This window comes from Acinonyx jubatus, chromosome A2 (assembly GCF_027475565.1).
Source record: "Acinonyx jubatus isolate Ajub_Pintada_27869175 chromosome A2, VMU_Ajub_asm_v1.0, whole genome shotgun sequence".
Lineage (NCBI taxonomy): Eukaryota > Metazoa > Chordata > Mammalia > Carnivora > Felidae > Acinonyx > Acinonyx jubatus.
Window position 1 is genome coordinate 156068066 of NC_069383.1, and position 21915 is coordinate 156089980.

The 21915-nt window shown below is 58.2% G+C and overlaps 3 protein-coding genes across 11 annotated transcripts; all 3 read right to left on the bottom strand.

The window, feature by feature from the left end:
- Window positions 1-1294: 1294 nt before the first annotated feature.
- Window positions 1295-7098, bottom strand: CA2H19orf53 (chromosome A2 C19orf53 homolog). Its single transcript, XM_015084307.3, has 3 exons — window positions 6960-7098; window positions 6826-6881; window positions 1295-4789 (listed from the first exon to the last, which is right to left on the bottom strand). The coding sequence occupies exons 1-3, from the start codon at window positions 7060-7062 to the stop codon at window positions 4643-4645; spliced, it is 306 nt and encodes a 101-aa protein (XP_014939793.2). The 5' UTR covers window positions 7063-7098; the 3' UTR covers window positions 1295-4642.
- Window positions 7099-7102: 4 nt separating this feature from the next.
- On the bottom strand, window positions 7103-12768 carry MRI1 (methylthioribose-1-phosphate isomerase 1). Of its 5 annotated transcripts, none has more exons than XR_008297236.1 (6): window positions 12491-12768; window positions 12173-12411; window positions 11190-11365; window positions 9400-9879; window positions 7834-8030; window positions 7103-7240 (listed from the first exon to the last, which is right to left on the bottom strand). XR_008297236.1 is itself a non-coding variant. In XM_053219788.1 (6 exons), the coding sequence occupies exons 1-5, from the start codon at window positions 12620-12622 to the stop codon at window positions 7903-7905; spliced, it is 1155 nt and encodes a 384-aa protein (XP_053075763.1). In that variant the 5' UTR covers window positions 12623-12768; the 3' UTR covers window positions 7103-7240; window positions 7876-7902. The 5 variants fall into 5 exon arrangements, 4 of the variants coding, with proteins under 4 accessions (XP_053075763.1, XP_026906202.1, XP_053075762.1 ...); XM_053219788.1 differs by having other exon boundaries at window positions 7876-8030; XM_027050401.2 differs by lacking the exon at window positions 7103-7240 and having other exon boundaries at window positions 7808-8030; window positions 9400-9624; window positions 9703-9879.
- A 786-nt stretch (window positions 12769-13554) lies between these two features.
- On the bottom strand, window positions 13555-21331 carry YJU2B (YJU2 splicing factor homolog B). Of its 5 annotated transcripts, XM_027050394.2 has the most exons (9): window positions 21187-21331; window positions 19398-19480; window positions 18123-18178; window positions 16694-16754; window positions 15986-16318; window positions 15719-15861; window positions 15454-15626; window positions 14546-14684; window positions 13714-14411 (listed from the first exon to the last, which is right to left on the bottom strand). In XM_027050394.2, the coding sequence occupies exons 3-9, from the start codon at window positions 18169-18171 to the stop codon at window positions 13930-13932; spliced, it is 1380 nt and encodes a 459-aa protein (XP_026906195.2). In that variant the 5' UTR covers window positions 18172-18178; window positions 19398-19480; window positions 21187-21331; the 3' UTR covers window positions 13714-13929. The 5 variants fall into 5 exon arrangements, with proteins under 5 accessions (XP_053075760.1, XP_026906195.2, XP_026906200.2 ...); XM_027050399.2 differs by lacking the exon at window positions 15986-16318 and having other exon boundaries at window positions 21187-21324; XM_053219785.1 differs by lacking the exons at window positions 18123-18178; window positions 19398-19480; window positions 21187-21331 and adding an exon at window positions 13555-13701 and having other exon boundaries at window positions 13938-14411; window positions 15986-16365.
- Window positions 21332-21915: the final 584 nt, after the last annotated feature.

Genomic DNA, 21915 nt, shown 5'->3' on the forward strand with positions numbered 1-21915 from the left:
GAAAGGCCCCTGGGAATCTCTTGGCCTGCTCTCCTCCCAGCAATGCTTTTAGGAGAGGTTGGGAGCCAGGTTCCAGACATTCACATGTCCTCCCTTCTCCATGCAGCCGGCGAACTTGGGCTTCAGAGAAATGGAAGCCACGTTTATCCCGCCAGGCCGCTGTGAGCTCATTGTCTAGGCATCCACAGCTCCTGACCCCAAACCCACATGTATTTGAGACCCGTGGGAAATAGGGTGGCCCCGGCGGCTCAGACGAAGGGGGATAAGGGCCCCCAGCTCTGTGGCCACCCCGCCCCAATTTTTCCAGGGTCCCTCCCTTCTGCCAGCCCCCTGCACAAACCCATGCCCTTGTTGACTCAGGCAGGAAACCAGGCGGAGCAGTTTCACTTCCTGGTTCTGATGCAGCCCCTCTGGCCTGTCCAACTGGCAAGATTTACTTCTTACATTTCTTTTCTTCCCCTTTGGAACACAGGTTCATGGGCTGAATGTCAGGGCCCCCCAGGAAAAACGGGCATTCAGGCAGAGGGGGAGGATGGAAGCAAGACAGGAGAGGCTTGGGAAGGAATAATTGTGTCTGAAAAGCCACACTTAGGGACTGCTCTGGCCCTGGACAGAGGGCCAGGGTGGCGGGCAAGAGAGGACCGGCTGAGTGGCTAGTCTCGGGCTCCAATCTTTGGACAAAGGCAACTCCCACAGCCCTCAGGCTCCAGAATTCTCCTGAGGGAGGGGTGTTAAGATCCCCATTTAGCAGATGGGGAAACTGAGGCTCAGTGAAGTGACAGGACTTGCTCAAGATCACACAGCCAGGAAGTGGCAGAAACTGACCCTGAACTCAAGGCGGAGGTATTTCCCAAAGTCTGGGGCTCTTGGTTTCAGCACCAATGGGGGGATTTCGTGGGCAGGTGGAAGGAAGAGCAGAGAAGGAAAAGCCACGCCGCTGGCAGAGGCGGTTTGGGGAGGCTGCGGGGGTTGGGGGAAAGGGGAACAAGTGGGTTGACATTCCAGACCTCATACCTGTTGCGCCTGAATGCCTTTTCCTCGCCCCTGGGGTCCTCCTCACAAGGGCTAGCGTCAGAGGGACAAAGGGAGCAGGTTTACGGGAGTCCCTGGCCCGCCGGGGCGCCGCCAGCCTCAGTGGCGCTGGCCTGGATTCGAGGTGCCTCCTGGTGGCCGAGGGAGGCACCAGAGGGCCCTTGGAGCCCACCTTCCCCCAGTCCTTGCCCTTCCAAGATTCCAGATAAAGGTTAAACGAGAATTTCCAAAAGAGGAAGAAATCATGGGCCTCACGGACATATAAAGACGGACCCGTGTTAAAATGTTTATTGAGCTCATGTGGGAAGCAGGCAGATGTTCTACGCGGTTCAAAAGAGAGTCTGGAGGACAGGCACTTTTACATATCAGACTATTTACCCAAATCCACGTGCAGATGGGGGCAAATTGTTATTTTCCACAGGGGAGGAGGGTTGTCAAAGAAACCTCTCCCGGACCGGATGGGATTTGCACGTCTACAGATAAGAGTGGTTTTATATTGCTACCAATAGCTTACAATTTACAGAGCTGAGAGTTCAAAGACAATGCTATGAATCAGATTAACCCGGAAGGGTGTGTTGTATAGAGATGATGCACTGAATAACCAGAACTGATTCATTGAAATGCAAAATTTTCCTTGCAAAAGAAAAAAAAAAAAGAAACAATACATTCCTTCCTTCCTTCAATGAACACCTACTGTGCACCGTCCTAGGTGTTGGGAGACTCAGCAGTGAACAAAGGAGCAAAGGAGAAAAGTCTGGAGCGGAGCAGAGTGACCACTCCTGGGGGTGGAGGTGCGGGAGGGCCGAGAGGGGCTCCCGGAGGCGGCATCCGGGAGGTGGAGGGAACCACAGCAGGAGGCAGGACGGGAGACAAGGGGGCGGTGGCCAGCCTGAGGTTTGTTTTCTGTTCTCTCCACTAGAATGCCAGTTCTCAGCTCTACCTAGCTGTGCTTGGCACACAGGAGGTAGACAACAAATGCCCGGCGGGCAATGTGGCTTCCTCTCAAAAGGCAGAAGCCGCTCGCTGTCTGCTTAGGGGATAAACCACCGTGCTGTGACCAGATGGCAGGGGCGCCCAGGTTGCCCAAATGGGGCTCAAGGTGGGGCGTGCCCCGAGGATCAGACTCCCAACCTCAGGCCTGCCCTCCATCCTCCAGCCTCCTCCCCGCCGCCCCCCCCACAGAAACCTGAGCGCTGGATCCGGGGAAACCCCAAACTAGTCTTTCCATCAAATTTGGGTCCTGTTGCCACAAGTCCCAATTTTTCTTTTCTTTTTTTTTTTTTTTTTTTTTTGTAAAGTAGGCTTCAGGCCCAGCGTGGGGCTTGAACTCATAACCCTCAGATCAAGACCTGAGCTGAGATCAAGAGTTGGACGCGTGGGGCACCTGAGTGGCTCTTGGTTTCCGCCAAGGTCACGATCTCTCGATCGGGGAGCCTGCGTAGGGCTCCAGGCTGACGGAGTGGAGCCTGCTTGGGATTCTCTCCCTCTCTCTGCCCCTCCCCCACCTGTGCTATTTCTGTTTCTCTCAAAATAAATTAAAAAAAAAAAAAAAAGGAAAAAAAAGAGCCAGCCAGGTGCCCCAGCCCTGATCGTTCAAGTCGTAACTTACAATTTTTGTGTGTGTGAAACTGCTCACAAACAAAATCTGTCAATTAAAAAAGTAGTTCAGGGAGCCCGGGTGGCTCGGTCAGTTAAGCATTCAGACTCTTGGTTTTGGCTCGGGTCATGATCTCAAGTTCCTGAGAGCGAGGCCCGCCTAGGGCTCTGCACGAACAGTGTGTAGCCTGCTTGGGATTCTCTCCCCCTCTCTCAAAACAAACTTAGAAAAAAAAAACAGCACACAGCTCAGCGGCATTCAGCACGTTCACCACGTTAAGCAGCCGCCCCTGCAAACCTTTTCTTCCTGGAGGACGTGACCCCAGCGTCCAATGGTGGACCCCGCCCCCCCCCCCTCCCCGGGTCCCCCAAGAACCACCCATCTGCTTTCTGGTTCTCTGTGGGCTGGCCCGTTCGGCACGTCTCCCATAAACGAGAGCATACAGCACGTGGCCTTTCACAGCGGCCTCCTCTCCCGGAGCGTGGACTCGAGGTTCAACGTGGCAGCGAGCTGGCGCTTTGTACCTTTGCGGCAGAATGTGACTCCGTCGCGCAAACACGCCCTTTATCCTCCGTCTGCTCAGGGGTATCTGGGCCGTTTCTGTCTTCTGGTGACTGAAACTGGCAGCGCTGTGAACGCTCACATCCGAGCCGTTGGTCAGGCCCCCGTCCTCAATCCTTTCGGGCACGCGCCCAGGAGTGGAACGGCCGGGTCGTGGGTAATTCTACGCTGAACTTACTGAGCGAGGGGCCACCAGACCGTTCTCCACGGCGGTCGTCCCCTACTGTGCAGAAAAATTTTAGTCGTTCAAAAAATTTTGACCACCACTCCACGGGATCGAGAAAAGCTGCCAGCGGTGGGTCAGGCTGGCCGGGAAAGGACAGGCCACCGGGGGTTCGGTCACCCACACGTGCGGCCGACCGCACCCACAGGTGCCACCACCTCCCCTGGACAGCAGCTCAGCGTCACCCAGACCGCAGCCGAGTCCGTCAGCTGTGACCTGCTCCCCACACCCCTGGGGCATGGCGGGGGTGCTGGGGGTGCGGGAAGAAGGCCGACAAGCTCTTGGCTGATTCGCAGGCACCGTGTGGTCCAGCAGGACCGCAAACAATGACCGTAGGAGGAGGGACCCAGGAGGGAGCAGGGGAGGGAGCAGGAGAGGCAGCGGACGGGCAGCGGGGATCGGGGACCCCGTTAGCGGCTGTGCAAATCCCTGCTCGGTAGCGTTTACACCACCTAGCCTGGGCATCACGAGGGTTGGGCTGGCACGGAAAGCACTGGCACGGCGCCTGGGCCACTCGCAGTGCCGCACACGTACGAGCCGTCAGGACTAAACATCGAGGTGGCCTCGAGCAGCTGACGAGCGCGTCCGGGCTTACCCGGCACGGAGACCCTACCAGGTGGCGTCAGCCTGTCACACGGGCGGGAAAGGAGCTCCCCGGGACGCCTGGCTGGCCTCTGGCAGAGGCAGTGACCTGGGCATGCCTGCAGGGGGTGTCAGGTAAGTGAGGAAGCTGGTGGGAACGGCCCAGGGGGTGAGGGACGAAAAGCCTCTTCTTCGGCTCCTGGGCTGAAGGTGCAGAAGCCTCTCCGTCCCTCCCCGGGCACACGGCCGGTCTCTGGTGGAAGCCGCCGGGACCGGCCTGGGCCGGGGCACCGAGGCGCCAGCTCCAGAAACAGCCCACTCACAGGAGCACGTGAATGGCATGCGGGAGGAACGGCGGTCAGGTTTATTGCTCTGGGTTAAACCAGTGGAGGGAAGACCTGAGGAGGGGGACAAGGACACAAGAAACCAGCGGACATTTCCTCTGCTTCCGGGGTTCTTCGGGCCCTGGGAGTCTGACCGGTGCGTTTCAGGTCCGCGGCTCACCTACTCTTTCCCCAAGGAAACTCGAGGTGCGTGAACCCAAGGCTCTGGAGAGCTCGGCTCCTCCTTGCGGTGCCACCTGCGGGGTCACCGGCATGGATCTGAGCACGGAGGCTGTGCTGATGGCCTCCACTGGGCTGGTGTCCTTAGGAAGGCGTCTTGGTGGAGGAGGAAGAGGCTGCCTCCTTCTTCTTGGCAGGGGCCTTCAGCAGCGCCAGCTTCTTGGGCAGGCTGGTGCTGGCTTTCATGACCACGTCATGTTCGATCTTCTTCCGGATCCCGACCTCCAGGTCCTGAGGGGGCAACCACAGGGCGGTGAAACTGGGTCCTGAGGTGGGGGTGGGGTGGGGGGCTGACCCGTCACCCTCTTTCTGCCAAGAGCTCACAGGAGACTGGATGAGCAACTTCCCACAAATGGTACCTGGGGTCTGGGGTTTAAACACAACAAGTCCTGTTCTCTTCTCTGAACCTCAGCTTCTAAACCTCTACGCATCCCCATTTTACAGATGGGGAAACACGTTCTAGCAATGTGGAGGCACCTGCCCAGGGTTCCCAAGACAGGTGAGTGAAGGGGGACTGGAACCCAGCATGCCCAGAGCCTTTGGTCTCAGTTTCCAGGCATCAGTCCCCTCTTGTCACGTGTTATCTACACTTGGCAGATGGTGGCCTGGGGCTCTGAGACAGAAATGTCAGAAAGCAAAGGCACATGGGTTTGGGTCCAAAACTGGTAGTTTAATCATATTTCCCAAACTGCCCCATCCTGCCTATGAGTTCCAATGACCAACACCACTGCGACTGTCACATACCTAGATGCAGGGAACAGAACAGCAAACAAGACACAGAAAAGTCTCTGCTCTCAGGGAGCTGACACTCAGCATGTATATGCAGACAACATAAATACCCATAACCCACTAGGTGAAAGTGATGGTAAGTGCTGCTGTGGAAGAAAAAAAACAAGGGATGACAAGCGAGGGGTGGGGGCTGTTACCAGGGACAGCCGCTCGGAAGTAATGCCTGCAGTCAGACTAGACTCAGAGGAAGGGAGCCGTGTGGATTTCTGGGAGAAGAATCCCACAGGAAACAGCGAGTGCAAAAGTGCTGAGGTGGGATAAGGAGTAGCTAAGGGGCCAGTGAGCAAGGGGGAGAGTGGGAGATTAGGGCAGGGAGGTGACAAGGGCAGATCACGCAGGGCCCTGTGGGCCACGGGGAGGATCTGAGCTTTTCTTGGGGTCACGTGGGAGGCACTGACGGCTGGGAGCAGGGGGGGCTCGGCCAGACTTGGGCGCTCACTGGCGCCCTCTGGCTGCTGTGGTAGGGGGTAGGAGATCAGGGAGGGTGCACCTGCCCTGGTCCGGGTGGTAGTTGATGGGGTGGGAACAGGAAGGGGGTCAGGGAGGTGGGAAATGGGTGGATTCTAAACTAATACTGAGGGCAAAAAGGACGGGATCAGACCCAAATGTGAGAGAAGGGGGGAAACGATGATCTCAAGTATCTGGAAGGACAGAATCTTCCTGAATCAAAAGCGGTGGCAGGGTCATGTCGGGGAGGGAGAGGGAAGCATCAGGAGTTTGGTTTTGGATGTGCTGAGACTGAGACGCCCATGTGACAGTCCGCCTCCCGCTGCCACATGGAGGTAAGCAGGCCCTGGGGTCTCAGAAAACCTATGCTCTGAGCAAACGAAACAACTTGCTCAAGATCACGCATTAGTTCGAGTGGAGTACAATTTGAACTCAAATCTGACTCCAGTAAAACTAGTTTTAAATCTCTGTAAACTTCTTTATAAGCTCCACCCTAGCCACCTACATAAAGAGGTTGCATTTAAACACAACCACAAAAATGACAACCAACGCAGCTAACGTTTACTTGTGTCCTGTGCTGTTCTCAGCGGTCTACAAGTGCCCTATGGCATTAAATCCTTACGACTCTAGAAAGAAAGGTGCAATCACTATGACCATGTGACAGGTAAGAGACTTCGGGTGAAGAAATAGCCGTTGACGGCTGCGATCGCACCCGCGCGGCCTTCCTTCGAAACTGGGGTTTCTACTTCCATGCCACCTCCCCTCCCAAGTTCCACTAACGAACGGTAACAGCGAGAGCAACTGGCGTGCGTTTAACACTTCCTGCACGTCGGGCCGTGCTTCTACGGGGTCCGGTGAACGATGTGGGAGGTTCCGGTACCCACGGCACAGGAGGGCGGAACTGAGGCTCAGAGAGCGGAGTTCTCCAGGCTCCCCCCTCCGCCCTTCGCCAGCCTCCAGGCTCCCCCACCGGCTCCAGTCTCCATCCTCCGCCCATCACCGCCTTCAGGCTCCTCGCACGCCCCACTCACCTTCTTGAGCTTTCGCTGCTGCACGATGCGTGCCTTCTTGGGGGCGATGACACGACCTGGGAAGAGACGCACTCGTGTGAGGCCGGGGAGCCCTGGGTCCCCCTCGCCCCCCATAGCCCTCAACAGCTCCTCACCACCCTTCCTCGGGCCTCGGTTCCGCTCGGAGGCCGCCGCCGCCGCCGCCGCCTTGCTCTTCCCCGGCTTCCGCGCCTGGAACTTGCGCTGCCCCTGCGCCATGATGCGGCACGCACCGGAAGAGGCGGGGCTGCGAGGAAATACAGCCGGAAGACGCAGAGCACGATGGGATACAGCGGGGCCGGCGGGGCGCGCGCAAAGGCTCACGGGACACAACGGGGCAAGGCATTAAAGAGACAGACGCCCACAGACGTAGATGATACGGAGGGCTTTGCAAAACCTTCCAAAGAAAGGTTAGGATGATCAGCTAACGCTTCCTGAGCGCTCTTTTGTAGAACTTAGTTTTATGCTCTTTGTACATAAAAGCTGGTCTAGGATTCTTCACCAACTGAGCCACCCAGGCACCCCTAAACATAAAATTTTAGTATCATAAACGTAAAATCGTCAAACCACAGCCTGCCGAGCAGGTGCCTGAGATCGCAAGTAAGATTTTCTTGGAATGAGGGCCAGTGTCAGGGGTGAGGTAAGGTCAAGTTGTGCAAGAAGCTGTACTTGATTACTGAGCTTTTTGGGGTGCCGTTTAAAATTCTGCACCCCAGGTACCATCCTAGTTCCGGCCCTGAAGCAACCTGAGAACATTTTATACATGAGAACACCAAGGCACGAGGAGGTGAAGTGACTCGACCAAGGTCACACAGCAGAGAAAGTGGCTGAGCTGGGTTTTGAACTTGGGCAGGCTGGCTCCAGTTACAGGGCTCCTAAAGCCATGCAAAGGCCCTGTGTGCAAAGGCCCTGCTCTAGGAAGAAGTGTAGCTGTGGGGAAGAAAGTCAGTTTTGGGGCAAGCCATTCAATGAGTAAGTTTATTACAAAACCTAAGGGAATGGGGGCAGGATATGGAGAGTCAGCGCGGTTACTTCTGGGGTCCAGCTGGGTACCCGCCCTCAGGAGACGGTGGTGCTTAGGGCTGCCCGGAGCTCCTCAGGAGCAAAGACCCCCAGTTCTGTGATGATGCCGCCGGTGATGAGGTTGTGGGGAGTGACATCGAAGGCAGGATTCCAAACCCCAATCCCTGCAGGAGAGAAGGAGGAGGCAAGAAGGCAGTATTTGGCTCTGTGACAGCTCTCAAGCTGTTGTGTCCTGTCTCCCCCATGGGGGTTCTGGGACTTCGAGAATCCTTGAGAATCCGGGAATAGTCACTCTGCAAATGCATGAGGGCGTGGGCTTTAGCACTCAGTAACAACCCTGTTGGCATCGTCTCAGAAGGTTTAGAAGTCTTACACACATCTATCCCGCTTCTGCCTGCTCCAAGGATCGCATTAAGAACCTCAGAGAACCCACCCGAGAGCCTTTGCACGGGCAGTCCCCTCTGCCTCCAACATACACACGACTCACTCACTGTTTCGTTTCCTTCAGGTCTTTGCTCAGATGTCACCTTCTCAGCGACGCCTTCTCTAATCATTCTGTCTAAATCTCCCTGCACCAACACTTCCCATGCCTTTCCTTGCCTTTTCTCCTCAGCCCTTGCCCGCCTCTAACACACACTGTGATTTTGTTATTTATCTTGGATTGTCAGCTCCACAAAGCAGGGATTTTATGACTTTTTCATACCTGTATCCCTTGCGTTTAGCACAGCACCTAGCATCGGTCAGGTACCCTAAAATATTTGCTGAGTCAATAACCACCATTTACACAAGAGGCTGCAAACTGGGGGCCCGTGACGATTTTCTCTGGCTCACGGTTCTTGCTTTTTTTAATGTTTGTTTTTGAGAGAGAGAGAGCACGTGTGTGCACATGGGGGAGGGGCAGAGACAGAGGGGGACAGAGGATCTGAAGTGGGTTCTGAGCTGGCCAGCCCCGATGCGGGGCTTGAATTCACGAACTGTGAGATCATGACCTGAGCTCAAGTCCGATGCTTAACCGACTGAGCCACCCAGATGCCCCATGTAATTGTTACTATCCAATGAGCACTAAGTAAGGGTCAGGCGCGGTTCCTCATGTCACCTGGGCTGATTCGCTGACCACCCAGGGGTTTGTGAGGCGGGTCACAGTAAGAGTGCATCTCACAGACGTGAACGCTGGGGCTCTTGGGGATGGGAGAACTCAGGCAGCCTGCTCCAGGTGGGGTGGGGAAGCTGAGAGCATCAGTGTCTCTTCACAGGCACTGGGCTAGCCAGTATTCTTATTTCTTCTTCAAGGGAGGAAAACGAAATGGAGAAGAGCAGGACAGCTTGCCTGAAGTCTCCTAACTCATTAGTTGTACATTCCGACCTTGAATCTGACCTTCAAGACGCTTCTGTTCCAAGAAATGGGTCGAAGGAGCCGCTTATGCCCCAGAAGGCCCGTGATGCCCTAAATCCACCTGCCCCCAGGAAGGGGCCAAGGTGCCTAAAGGGACGTGCCCAGGTGCCGTGGTGCCCACCTCTAAGGGGCCGGCTTACCGGGGGCTGCAATCCTGACCCCGTTGACGTCGGTCAGCTCCCGCCCTGGGCGCTCCTCGATGACGATGTCTCTGCCTGTCTCCAGATGGAGGTCACACGAGGAGCTGGGGGCAGCCACGTAGAAGGGGATGCCGTGGTGCTTGGCAGCGATGGCCAGCTGGTAGGTGCCCACCTTGTTGGCTGTGTCACCGTTGGCAACCACGCGGTCGGCTCCTACGATGACGGCTGGGGAGCAAGATGCTGGGGTCCTCACCTGGCCCCGGACGCCTGGAAGCCCTGCCCACCGGCATCGCGCCCGCTGACCTGACACCCCTCTGTGGGCCATGGCGGCTGCTGCCGTGCTGTCGGCGATGAGCGTGGCGGGGATCTGCTCGTAGACCAGCTCGAAGGCAGTCAGCCGGGCTCCCTGGTTGTAGGGCCGGGTCTCCGTGCAGAAGGCGTGGTCCAGACGGCCCAGGGTGTGCAGCGAGCGGATCACCCCTGTAGGGCTCGGCCCACCAGAAGGTCAGGATGAAACAGACAGCGACACTTGGGCCGAGTGGCTCGCTGTTTAGAAGCACAGCTCACCAAAGCCTCACCAGGCACAGTCTCATCCCCGGGCCCCTGCAGTGATGATTTCCTCTGCCCAGTATGTGTGGGCTTAGAGAACACCTTCTCCGGGAGGCCCTCCCTGATTCCTCGAGCTCGCACAGCCCCCCCCCCCCCCCCAACCCTCCGACCCCTTCCCTGCTCTTTCGTACTCATCACCCTCGAACGCAGCGTGTGTATTTACCGACTTGCTTCTGTTACTTCTTCCTACTTTCCTGTTCCTTGGGGCAGAGGTTTTGTCTACTGTTTTCACTGCTGGGTCCCCAGTGCCTAGAACTGTGCCTGGTACACAGCAGGTGCTTAGTAAGCATTGAGTGAGTTGAGGAATGCATGTATGCAGGAATGGTGGGGTACTCGGGTTCTTAATTGATGTTTATTGAGTGAATAAATGAGTATCTTGCCATCAAGGCCTCAGTCCCCAAGCACAAGGGCAGGACCCAGGCAGGTAGGCAAATCTCCGAGAATTTAGGGTCAAGTGGCATCTACTATTTTGACCCCCAGGACCTGTTCCCCACTGTCCTGGTCACAGCTACCCCAATCTTTCTTTTGGGGGGCCACTCCCTTCTCAATCCTCTTGGAGTTCACATCGTGCCCATTCTGAGCATAAGGCTCAGTCTGGGCCCGTTGACCGATTGATCCTGGATGGGCAAGTGGCACTATCAGAGCCCCTGAGATATAAGGAGACTTTTCCAGCACTGTCAGCACAGAGACCCTTGGCTCTTTTCCTCATGATCTGAATCCTAGCAGCCTCCCTGCTGACCCGTGGAGCATGAGAATGATGCCATCGTGGAGGGCAGGATTTAGGGGACAGGGATAGATGGATCGTGATGCCACTATCTAACACCTGGATCCAGCCACACCTGAAGCCAACCACCTAAGCACTTCTGTACAAGAATAACTTCACCGGGGCACGTGGCTGGCTCAGTCGGGTAAGCATCCGATTTTGGCTCAGGTCATGATCTCATGGCCCCACATCGGGCTCTCTGCTGTCAGCACGGAGCCTGCTTCAGATCCTCTGTCCTTCTCTCTCTGCCCCTCCCCCACTCGCTTGCTCTCTCTCAAAAATAAATAAATGTTAAAAAGTAAACTTATTAAAAAAAAAAAAGGAACAACTTCACATCTTTTTGGTGGGTAAAGTGACTAGGGTTTCTTTCTCTAGCATCCAAAAGGGGCCCTTCCCCCTTCCCATGATGCCCACTCACCCAGGGCTGTGCCATAGCCAGCAGTGGCCAGGGCACCAGTGTTGCAGTGGGTCAACACGGTCACCTTGCCGCCCCCAGGAGCCACCTGCTCCAGGAGGTGGCGGGCTCCTAGGTCCCCGATGCTCCGATTGTCTTTGAGGTCTTTCTCCAACATGTCCTCGGCACAGCAGATCACTCTGGGGCCGACAAGGGGCTCTCAGCACCAGCCACCAGGCCTTGGGGCCCAGGCTAGCCCCTCCTCCCTGCCCAACACCGCTCAGTAGGAGCCCTCCTGCTCACAGCCTCTCCAGGCTGTGGGACCTGCACTCTTCTGGACTGTCACCTGTCACACCACTTGCTCACTTAACGTATGTTTACTGAGTAGCTCATGGGCGTGGAGAGCACAGCACAAAAATTTCTGCCCCTGTGGAGCTCCCACTAGGGTGGGGGAGGCAGGTGGTAAGCAATTAATGAAGGAGAAGGCAGCCGAGTCAGGGGACAGAGATGGGGGGATGAGCTGTGTTACAGGAGGTGTGGGGAAGACAGAAACCTGAAACCTGACAGAGAGTAAGCTCTGTGGATACCCGGCCTGCAAGAGATGGTGTGTGCAAAGGCCCTGAGACAGGAGTAAGCTTGGTAAGGTCAAGAAACATGCCAAGTGACCACGTAGCTGCAACAGAGAAGAGTACAAAAACAAAAGGGCAGGGAAGGGATCAAGGCAGGAAGCAAAATTCCTCAAAAGAAAAACTAGGAGAATGCAGTGGCTCCAAAAGGGATGAGGCAGATGGGCCTGGGCATGTTCTGGGGAGGCAGACTCAAGAGACTTGAACTTGAGTGCAAGGGCCTTGGGACCCAGCTGTCCGGTAAGGGCTCTTAGTCCCGTTTGCGTGGCCTTGGACTGACATGCCGTGCCTCAGTTTTCCTGTATGTAAAACGGGTCGCTGTGCGAAAAGATGAGTCAACAGCTTCCACGCGGAGCAGTGTTTGGCCCAAGGCCTCCCTACCTCTCCCGGACCGTCTCTTCCGTGGCGCCCTCGCGCTCGGCCTCCAAGGCTGCGGCGTCGGCCAGCTGGCGGGCCGCGCGGGCCACGTTGACCGCGGTGGGCCGAGCGGTGACCAGGAAGCTCAGCGCGTCGCGCACGAAAGCCACCAGTGCGGCGAGGCCCGGTCCCCCCGCACCCGCCTGCAGCTCCACGGCGAGGCTGAGACAGCCCACGAGCGCGATGGCCGGGGCGCCGCGCACCTGGAGGGGAGGGATCGGGGCGTCAGAAGGGGCCGCCCCCCTCCCATCCCTGCCCCGTCGCTGCGCCGCGCGGTCCCACCTTCATGGCGCGGATAGCCTCCCAGGCCTGGCGCACCGAGCCCACTGCCTCGTAGCGGCTGTGCTGGGGCAGCAGCAGCTGGTCGAGGATCTCCAGCGAGCCCCGGGAGTAGCGGATCGCCTCCAAAGCCATGGTACCGCCGCCTCGCTCACGCCGCTCTGGAAGGACGAGGTGGGGGGGGGGGGGGCCTCCCTGCGCACGCGCGGGGATAGGACGCAAGGAGTGGGCAGGACCCGCCCCGCCCTTTCGGAAGGAGGCGCGTGCGCACAGCAACCCCGCAGGACCGGCGGTCCAGGAGACCGAGCCCGCCCTACCCCAGGGCCGAGTTTGGGCAGTTAACCGCCTTCTGGAAACCAGAGCGCACCGTTTCTGGGGCCACGTTGTTTACCGTTCGGCTGACCGGAGTTAAGGGCTCGCGGCAAGGTCTCCCAAATCCCGGGTGGGCACCCTTAGGTGCCTGATTTCTTCAGCCACAGAGAATGCTGAAGGTGGTCTCAAATAAAGGCCCGCATTGGGTATTTCAGAGACTAAGGGGCTCTTACTGTTGCCCTGAAACCTTCCCTTCCCTGCAGGGAGCAAAGGCTGGTGGGCTGGGGACAGCCCCTGGGGCCACCATGCCCCATCAGGCGAAATATGAATCTGGCCAGAACCTCAGCACCTAGTGCACTGTGTGGCTGGGTCACTGCCATATCCCCTGGGGCTACAAACCCCCACATTTGTTAAATGCTCTTCCTTTTCCCCGGCTTAAGGGGAGGGGGCCGGTTGGGTTTCTGGGTCGATGCCCTGCTGTTTCTGAGCTATTTCCTGTTCACTTTACCAGTTCCCTCCAAAAGATGCACCATGGCAGGGAAGGGGGTAGGGGAGAGGGCCTTTTCGTGACCTTTCCAAGGCACCCCTACAGGCTGGGAAAAACAAAAACCCCACACTTGCATGCTCCGGGTTTGACTGCTTCAGGCACCTCCTATGTTCCCAGTCCTAACTGTGCGGTTCCTGCTGCCCGGTCCCCCTCCACCTTTCGCACTGAGACTGTCCTGCCTCCTCTGGGAAGTCCGCTCTGATTGCAGGCCAACCTGAGCTACCACACTGAAACCCTCATGCTGGGCGGGGATCGTGGCTGTGGCCGTAGCATCACGCTGGCTGGTGAGGGTCCTGCGAAGCTTAGCTGGGTGGTGGGGTGCGGGGGGAGTCAGCCCCTGGGCCCATCTAGCAACCTGAGGCAGGGACAAAGAAGCAGGGCTTTAATGTTGGGATGTTGTCCCACAAGGCACAAACACCCTCTCCAGGACCAAATAAATAACTCCACTGCTGCAGGAAGGCGAGGTCTCGGGAGGGGCAGCGTCTGAGCACTCGGAGGGCTGGGGGGCAAGCAAAGCTGCAGTCCGGGAGGGGCCTCCTGGCTGGGTCGCAGCCTCTGGAGCAGGTCCAGTGCCCAGAACTGCTCACTCACTCTCTGAGTCGGAGTAATCGGCCACCAGGGAGGAGCTGAGGGTGCCCGGGTGTGGTGTGTCCTGGGAGGTGGCTGCCTCCTGAGAGGGGCCTGGTGGGGACCGGGGTCTGTCCTGACATTTCCCCGCCTGCCCCGGAGGTCCCCTGCTCCTGGGGGTCTCGGCTGTCTCCGGAGAGCAGTCTGGGGGGGATGCGGGCCTGTCCTGGGTGTTCCCCTCTGGCACCCATGGCTCCCCAGGCTTGGGGGTCTCCGCGGCGAGCCGGAGGTTCTCCAAGGCCTCTCGGGACCGCCGCCGCACGATGCCCAGGTCCTCTACGGTGATGGGGGAGCCGACGGGTGCGCATCTGCGGTTCTGGGCCAGCTTCTTCAGGACGCTGCCGGCTTTGCTGCTGCCGGTGCGGGGTCCCGGGGTGGAGGAGAACCAGGAGCGGCTGATGATCTCCGTCCGCTTGAGTTTCTGCTTGTCCTCGTAGGCTGGGGATGGGGAGGCAAGAGAGGGAAGGAGGTCCACAGCCGCCCTCTGCCTTGGCCTGCCGTGGCCCGCTCATGGCCGGGGACCTCCGTATCTGCCCACCCGGTCCCCCTTGCCCACTGGCCCCCCAACGCACAGTCCAGGGTGTGGAACTTGAGCAGGGCGGCCAGCTTGCGGTCGTCCTCCGTCTCGGGCACCAGCGGGATGGCCAGGCTCGCCTTAGCCTGCAACGCCTGGTCCCTCTCCTCCTCCTCCTGCATGGCTTTTTTCTTCTCCTGTGTGGTGGGGGACAGGGTGGGGGAAAGGCAGGGTGGCTGTCGAAGACCCGCCTCTCCCCTGCCCGCTGACCCGGGGTGCGTGGCGCCACTCGGTTTCCTCCTCTTCAAGCTCATCCGAGGCAAGGGCCTCACGCGGTGCCCGGGACGTGGAAGCCACCCAGCAAGTGGGCGACGCGAGCAGACACCGAGGGAGGACCGTGCCCCCGGGGGTGCGAGTCGGGGTCTGCACGTGTGCCCTCAGTGACTCTGCACTCAGGCACTTGTACACTGAAACACGCACGGCCACGCTTCGTCGTAAGCGACTCTTCCCTTTCAGACATTTTTTACCACGGTACGGCAGAGATATTTTGGCAATCGTGCGGGCGTGGGTTGATGATCTCGGGGCTCCGTGGACCCGTGAAATACGTGTTAGGAGCTGAGTAGTAGGTCAGGGCCCTGCTGGGCCTCGGCTGTCCCCCTTGGCGGGGCTGGGCCTCACCTGTGCTCTAGCTCGAAGCTTTCTTTCCCTCGGAGAGTCTGCTGAAGGCAGAGCTGGGGCTCCCCGGAAGGGGCTACCTGCTTAATAACAGCTGCTGGGCCAGGGGCTTCCCGTGGGTGCCCCGAGGTAGGGACGTGGTCCGATGGGGACACTGAGGCTCAGAGGGCTAAATGGCCCAGCAGCACCTGGCATGTGGTGGGGCCAGGGCCGCATCTGCATTCTCCCCACTCCGACGTCGGTGGCCCCTGCCCCCTCGTGGTCCCGACGCCACGTGGGAGCCCCACTCACCCGGAACCTTTTCCGCAGCATGCTGTTGAGAGCGAAGTCATCCTTCCAGGCGCTCTGGGCCTCCTGGATGTGGCTCAGGGTGGGGAGGGCCTTCTTGAGCGTGCTCCGGTCGGCCTCGCCGTGCTCCAGGCGAAACATGGCGTCCGTCTCCAGTTTCTGCTTCTTCTCATGCTCTGCCACAGAGAGAATGCGGCAGGGCCTTTGGGCTCGGGCTCGGGCTCGGGCTCGGGGCTGGCCTCCGGGCCCACCCCTCCCCCGTGCTCACCTGTCGTCAGCACCTGCTCGTTGTCCTCCATGTCCCAGCGCTCCTCCTTGCGCTGGGCGCCACTCACAATCACGTAGTCGCAGTTGGCGGGGTCCGTCTGCATCTCGATGTAGTTGACACACAGGTGGCATTTCATCCGGAACCTGGGTGGGCAGAGGGCGCACGTCAGGACACTGCGGCGGCCCCAGGCCACCCGTCACCCCTCGCCTGCTTCCTTCCGCTGGTGAGCATCATTCGGGAAGCATTCACTGAGCACCTGCTACCCACCAAGCTCTGTGTCTGGGGTCATGGCTGTGGGTGAGACACACACCGTCCCATCGCCCCAGAGCTGACCTTCTGTCTGGAGTTTGCTCCTTCGTGCATTCAACAAACCCTCCCGAGCGAGGCTGCCCTGCGGCAGGCTTGGCAGCGGCTGCTGAGGACACGGCGGTGAAGGACGTCAACCTGCTCTTAGAGGGGCTGACATCCCAGCAGGGGCCACGCTCGCAGCAAATGCACAAGCAACCAGTGCTGGGGGGTGAGTGCTGCTCTGGAAGAGGCCTCTCTGAGAGGTGGTGTTGGAGCAGAAACCCAAGGAAGGAGAGGGAGCCTTGCAGATGTCTGGGGAAGAGCATTCCAGGCTGAGAGCATCGAGGTGGGGGGTCTTCCTGGGGGGGGGGGGGTGTGTGTGTGTGAGGGAACTCAGGGGGAGAGCGGAAGGAGGTGAGGACACAGACAGGACCGGGAAGAATGTGCAAGGCCTTGTGGGCAGTGGGGAGGACTCAGGCTTTTTTTAGTCTAAGGAAGGTGGGAGCCATGGAGGGTTCTAGCCAGAGGGATGTGCCCGGACTGACAGACCAGGACGGTTTCCAGGAAAACACCGTTGCAAATGGCCATCAGGGAATGGCTGCCCTCCTATTGCGACTCCTTTGTAGCCCCCTCACCCTGTAGCTAACCAATGTGTCCCGCTGGGGACACCCGCCAGGCTGCCCCTACCTGTAGATGGGCGTTGTGTAATAATTGCCAACCTTCTTCTTTTCTGCATTGTAACGAACACCTGGGAGGAGAGGGAAAGAACGGAGGCTCAGGTTCAGGCCACCCCCAGCATCTCTGCTGACAGGGGGCAGACAGGGGTGCTATTCTGTGTACCCGCAGGGGAGACACCTCTGGAGAGCCCTGAAGCTCAAGGTGGGAAAGAGCTGTGACCAGGCCACACAACGGGTGCTCAAGCCACAGAGAAGTGTGGGTGGCGGCAGGAGGGTCCGGGTTCAAATACCGACTTCACCGCATACCAGCTATGCGGCCGTAGGTCGGCTGCTCAGTTTCCCCACCTATTCAACAGGGACGACTATCCTGTTCACCACACAGCGCTGCGGTGACACCTACAGGGGCTGACGATACACACGCATCACTTAGCACGAGGGCTGGGACTTGGCAGGTGTTCAAGGAGGGTTGGCTTTCACTAATAACATCTGCGTTTTCGGGTTTTTCACTGATTAGATGGTTCGTATTCTTGACCGGTTTAGTCTCGCTTATGGGGTGGAAAAAAAGCTTTAAACCACAAAAACAGAGCTTGGGCTGGCGGGTGGCATGGCCTGAGTTTCCCTTTCCCGGTGGCTGCTTCGGTTCACAGCCCTGAGGGTGACCCACCTTGGGTGTTAGGCTGCGTCCTGCTTTCTGTCCCCTGAGCACCCGGGGGCCTTTGGGGCAGGTGCCCCTGGCTGGGTCTGATCAGGGGGACCTACTGGGTGGGGAGGATTCACTCATCCTCCGTAGCAGTGGGGCGGCCCAGCCCCTCCTTCCTGCTCTTCTGTGGCCCCTGTGACAGTGGCCAGCCCCTACTGCCAAGGGCCACCGCTCCCGTTTACAGAATGAGCTGCTGCACCGGGCCAGGCGCTGCGTGAAGAGCTGAGGGTCCCTGTATCCGAGGAGGACGTGGAAGCCAGGTGGGTCATGTCACCTGCCTGAGATCTCAGAGCTGCCCAGTGGGGCCGTGGCCCCACGTCTGTCTATCTGCCCATCTGTGGCATGGACAGGGGTCCAATATTAAAGGTCACAGCACAGGCAGCAGCGGTTTAAGTCCTGAGCCCTCGTGTGTACTCTGTGCCGTGGGTTATGCACTTGGCCTGCCACACAGCTCTCCTACCACATGAGTCTTATGGGTAGGTAAACTGAGGCACACAGAGACTAAGTCACTTGCTGAGGTCCGGCTAGCTAGGAAGTGGCAAGGCCGAGCCTCCCAAATGCTCTGCGACAAGGTGTCCACAACCCACCAGTCACTCGGGTGCCCGTTTCCTCTCCGAAGCCTGATCGGGGGCCCCTGGTGGAGACGGTCTCTCCTGGGCCCAGCGGCCAAGGGGCTGGCCATCTGCGGGGCTGAGTGGTCGGGGGCGGGGCGAGGAACGGAAGGGTGCGCGGGGCTCACCCATGCCGATGTGGTTCTTGCAGCCATCGCACCAGATGTTATAGGGCATCTCAAACCTACACGAAGAGAAAAGAGCTCGCTGGCACCCGGTGCGCTCGGGCTCTCCCTGGGTCCGCGCACCCGTGCCAGCCGAGGCCACGGCGGGTGGGGGGAGCCGAGGGGAGGAGCAGCGGCCGAGCCAGAGTTTAGGAAACTTGCTGCACTGTCACTGGATTTCTTCTCCGTGCTTCTATTTGCGACGCGTGACCTGGCCGTCCGTGTACGGGAGCGACAAGGCTTCCAGTTTGAGACACCGTTATGTAAGGAATAATGGGGTGAAGGAAAGACACCGTACAGATGAGCTGAGGGCTCAGCAAACAGAGCGGCTGGAGCATGGAGGTGCGGGGGGGTTTTGTGTTTTGAAGTGACCTTCAGCTCTCGGCTGCCTGCGGCCACTGCTGGGCCTCCGATCTTGATGCTTTTTCCAAAGACATTCTGACCTCTTGTGATTTTGTCAGTGGATCTGCTCAGGCCCACGATGGACCATGGAGACTGAGGTCAGAGTCCACGAAGCAGAGAAGGGCTCGTCCTTCCGAGGCAGCATAGGCTGGCTTCTGCTACTTGTCCTGGGTGGCCCGCGGGGGCACGGGCCAGAAATAAAAGGAGAGCCCTGCGGGAAGGGCCACTGTCCTGGCTCAGTGGCAGTATGGCTGTGATTCTTTCTCCTCCCCATATCCGTGCCCTTGGCAATGTGTCTCTGCAGCACATCCTGTCAAGAGGTGGAATGAACTCACCGCCCCTCCCCCTGCAACACGACTGGGCCATCAGTGAGACAGAAGTGACAGTGTGCCAGCTCTGGGTTGTGGCCTCAAGAGTCCTTGCCTGCCTCTGCCCAGTCTCTTCTGGAAGCTGGGTGCTCCCATGTGAACACGGCCAGGCTAGCCAACTGGGGGATGAGAGACATGTGGAGCAGAGCCCGGTCGTGCTGGCCCAGGCCATGCCGGACCAGGCAGTCCCCCAGGCAGGTGACCCCCGACGCATGGGAGAGCCCAGCCCAGGTCAGCCAAGCCCAGGTAAGGCCAGCAGAGACATCCAGCTGAGCTGCAGAATTGGGAGCAACACATAATACACGTTCATCATTTTGTTACCCGGCAACAGCTGACTGATAACAGCGACTTTCTGCTTTATGGAATTAAGGCCCTGCCAATGGGGCAAAATCAGGGGCGCTGAACCCTCCCAGAGACCGATGCCAGGTGGCACAAATGCAGGGATCCTCAGGTGATGCCAGGGTCTTACCTGATAATGAGGATGCCTTGGGACAGCTTCCGAGCCCGCTCCCGTAGCGGGTGGCTGTTGTGGTATCGGTTGAGAGAGCCATGCTGCACGGAAAGGACACAGGAGCAGGTTAGCACAGCAAGGCTGTCTCTCGCAGGCTGAGAGAGGCCTCTTTCTCAGGTCCTGTGGGCGGTGTTAACAGCAGACTGTCAGGCACTAAGGCCTTGGTGGGGCAAGTGGGGTTGGAATCAGGAATATGTGAGTCTGAATCTTTGTTCTTCCGTTGAGGAGCTGAACGAGCTGCATGACCCCGGGGAGTGACCTCACTTTTTGCTTTCCAGCCTCTGTTTCCTCTATCTGTCGACTGGGGGCAATAACTGTCATCACCTCTGGTGCTGTGGGGCAGACCAGGTGAGATGTCAGTACTGGTTAGTGTTTACTGGGTACTACGTGTGTATCTTCTCTTTTTCTGTAAAGGTGACTTTACGATTTATTTTTTTTTTCTAATTACCTTTTTTAGTGTTTATTTTTGAAAGGGGGGTGGGGAGGGGCAGAGAGAGAGGGAGACACAGAATCCGAAGCAGGCTCCAGGCTCCGAGCTGTCAGCACAGAGCCCGACGCGGGGCTCGAACCCACAAACCATGAGATATCATGACCTGAGCCGAAGTCGGTCGCTTAACTGACTGAGACGCCCAGGCGCCCCAATTTTTTTCAGTAATCTCTATACCCACCCTGGGGCTCGAACTTACAACCCCAAGATCAAGAGTTGCACCTCTACCGACTGAGCCAGACGGGCGCCCTGTGTCATCTTGTTTCAACCCCTCAAGGATCCTGTGACATAGGGCTGTTTTTTATTTTCCCCTTTTGACCTATGGGGAAACTGTGGCACAGAAAGGCCAGTCATGTGCCCAGGACCACGAAGCTGGGATGCGCCGATTCACTCACCGGGCCCTTACTGAGCACCTACAGCGTGGGACCACACTTGTGAACAGGACGGATGAACGTCTCTGCCCTCAGGTGGACCTTCTAGAGGGGGACACGGAACAACATCCATATGAAGGGATAGCGCATCCCGGAGTTGTAATGGCTACGATGAGAAATAAAGCCCTAGGTGACGCCACAGAGAACGAGACGGGGGTCAGGGAAGCCCCCTGTGGGGAGAGACCTGAAGGAAGGGAAGGCGCCTGTGGTCAAAAGAAGAAGAGATTCCAGGCGGAGGGAACAGCACAGGGAACAAAGAGGAACGCAGAGGAGCCAGAGCTGAGAGTGCAAAGGGGGTCTGACGCAGCCCATGTGCTGGACTTCACCCTGACCTTCGCAGAAAATGGGCCATGCTGGGCCCAGGGTAAAAGGTCACTGACCACACAGCCCCATTTTCCACGAGGAATAAGACCGTCCTGTGGGGCGCCTGGGTGGCTCAGTCGGTTAAGCGTCTGACTTCGGCTCAGGTCACGATCTCACGGTTCGTGGGTTCGAGGCCCATGTTGGGCTCACTGCTGTCAGGCTGTCAGTGCAGAGCCTGGAGCCCGCTTCAGATTCTGTGTTTCCACCCCCCCCCTCCAGCCCCTCCCCTAGTCTCCCCTCACTCTGTCTCTCAAAAATGAATAAATGCTTAAAAAAAAAAAAAAAAAAAAAGACTGTCCCGAGACTCCTGTGACAAGTGCAAACCAGCGAGGCAGTGACACTTCAGAGGCCACCCGCGCTCCTGCAGCCGTGGCCCTGACGTCAGGGGGGGATGCCGTGCTACGTGGCCCCTGCTCTGTGGAGTCTCTTTGCTATCATGGACACAGGGAAGGGAACCCGGCCTTACCTTTTCGGGATTGAAATCCGGAGGGTAATACTTGTTTACACCTTTCCTTTCACCCTGGAAAGCAGAAGAGACATGTGACTCAGGGAGGGCCCTCCAGGAGCCTGCAGGGGCAGGGCCCGGATGGGGGGCCGTGGGGGGGGAGGTTGAGGGACATCCCAGAGAAGCCCTGGGCTCTGGGTCGGACTGGGGACCGTGACTTGGGGACTGGCGAGCCGCTGTCGTCACAGTGGAAAATTACAAGAGAATCCGACTTTGCTAAATCAAGGGCTTCCCGTGTTTTGGGGACCATGACTGACAGCAGGACACGTTAACACAGCCGCTGCGTAAACACGCGCGTCATACAGCCAAAGCACAGCACAGGCTTCGGGAAAGAACGCCTATCCAGCTGCCAGGGTCTCACTTTCGAAATGCTGGCAGCCGCCCAATAAATTGACCTGATGACCCAGGTAGGAGTGGGTCTCCAACTTGGCCGAACGTTGCGTGCACCTGACGAGTTTCTAAAATCCCTACACCTGGGCCCCGCCCCTCCTGACGAGGGCTCCTCCGGGGCCTGGCACCCGGACCCCCGGGCTTTTAAAAAGCAACCTGGAAACAGATGTTTCGACAAATCATTGTGCACGCACGCTCCTAGCAGCCGTAGCGATGACAGCCAAATGGCAGAAACAACTCAAACGTTCTTCAACGGATGGATGGGGACCCACCATGTGGCAGATCTGGACGGTGGAATAT

What these genes read in the sequence shown, in the direction of transcription:
- CA2H19orf53 (XM_015084307.3), bottom strand. Translation starts at nt 7,062, where the DNA reads ATGGCGCAGGGGCAGCGCAAGTTCCAGGCGCGGAAGCCGGGGAAGAGC. An exon ending in CCGAGGCCCGAGGAAGGGTG is followed by an intron (nt 6,882 to 6,959) that starts GTGAGGAGCTGT and finishes GTCTCTTCCCAG; the next exon opens with GTCGTGTCATCGCCCCCAAG. An exon ending in AGCAGCGAAAGCTCAAGAAG is followed by an intron (nt 4,790 to 6,825) that starts GTGAGTGGGGCG and finishes TTGCCCCCTCAG; the next exon opens with GACCTGGAGGTCGGGATCCG.
- MRI1 (XM_053219788.1), bottom strand. Translation starts at nt 12,622, where the DNA reads ATGGCTTTGGAGGCGATCCGCTACTCCCGGGGCTCGCTGGAGATCCTC. An exon ending in GAAGAGACGGTCCGGGAGAG is followed by an intron (nt 11,366 to 12,172) that starts GTAGGGAGGCCT and finishes TGTCGGCCCCAG; the next exon opens with AGTGATCTGCTGTGCCGAGG. An exon ending in GGTCAGGATTGCAGCCCCCG is followed by an intron (nt 8,031 to 9,399) that starts GTAAGCCGGCCC and finishes TCTCTCCTGCAG; the next exon opens with GGATTGGGGTTTGGAATCCT.
- YJU2B (XM_027050394.2), bottom strand. Translation starts at nt 18,171, where the DNA reads ATGCCCTATAACATCTGGTGCGATGGCTGCAAGAACCACATCGGCATG. An exon ending in CAAGAACCACATCGGCATGG is followed by an intron (nt 16,755 to 18,122) that starts GTGAGCCCCGCG and finishes CTCTCCTCCCAG; the next exon opens with GTGTTCGTTACAATGCAGAA. An exon ending in TACACAACGCCCATCTACAG is followed by an intron (nt 16,319 to 16,693) that starts GTAGGGGCAGCC and finishes GCTCTTCCCCAG; the next exon opens with ACATCTGCAAGGCTCCCTCT.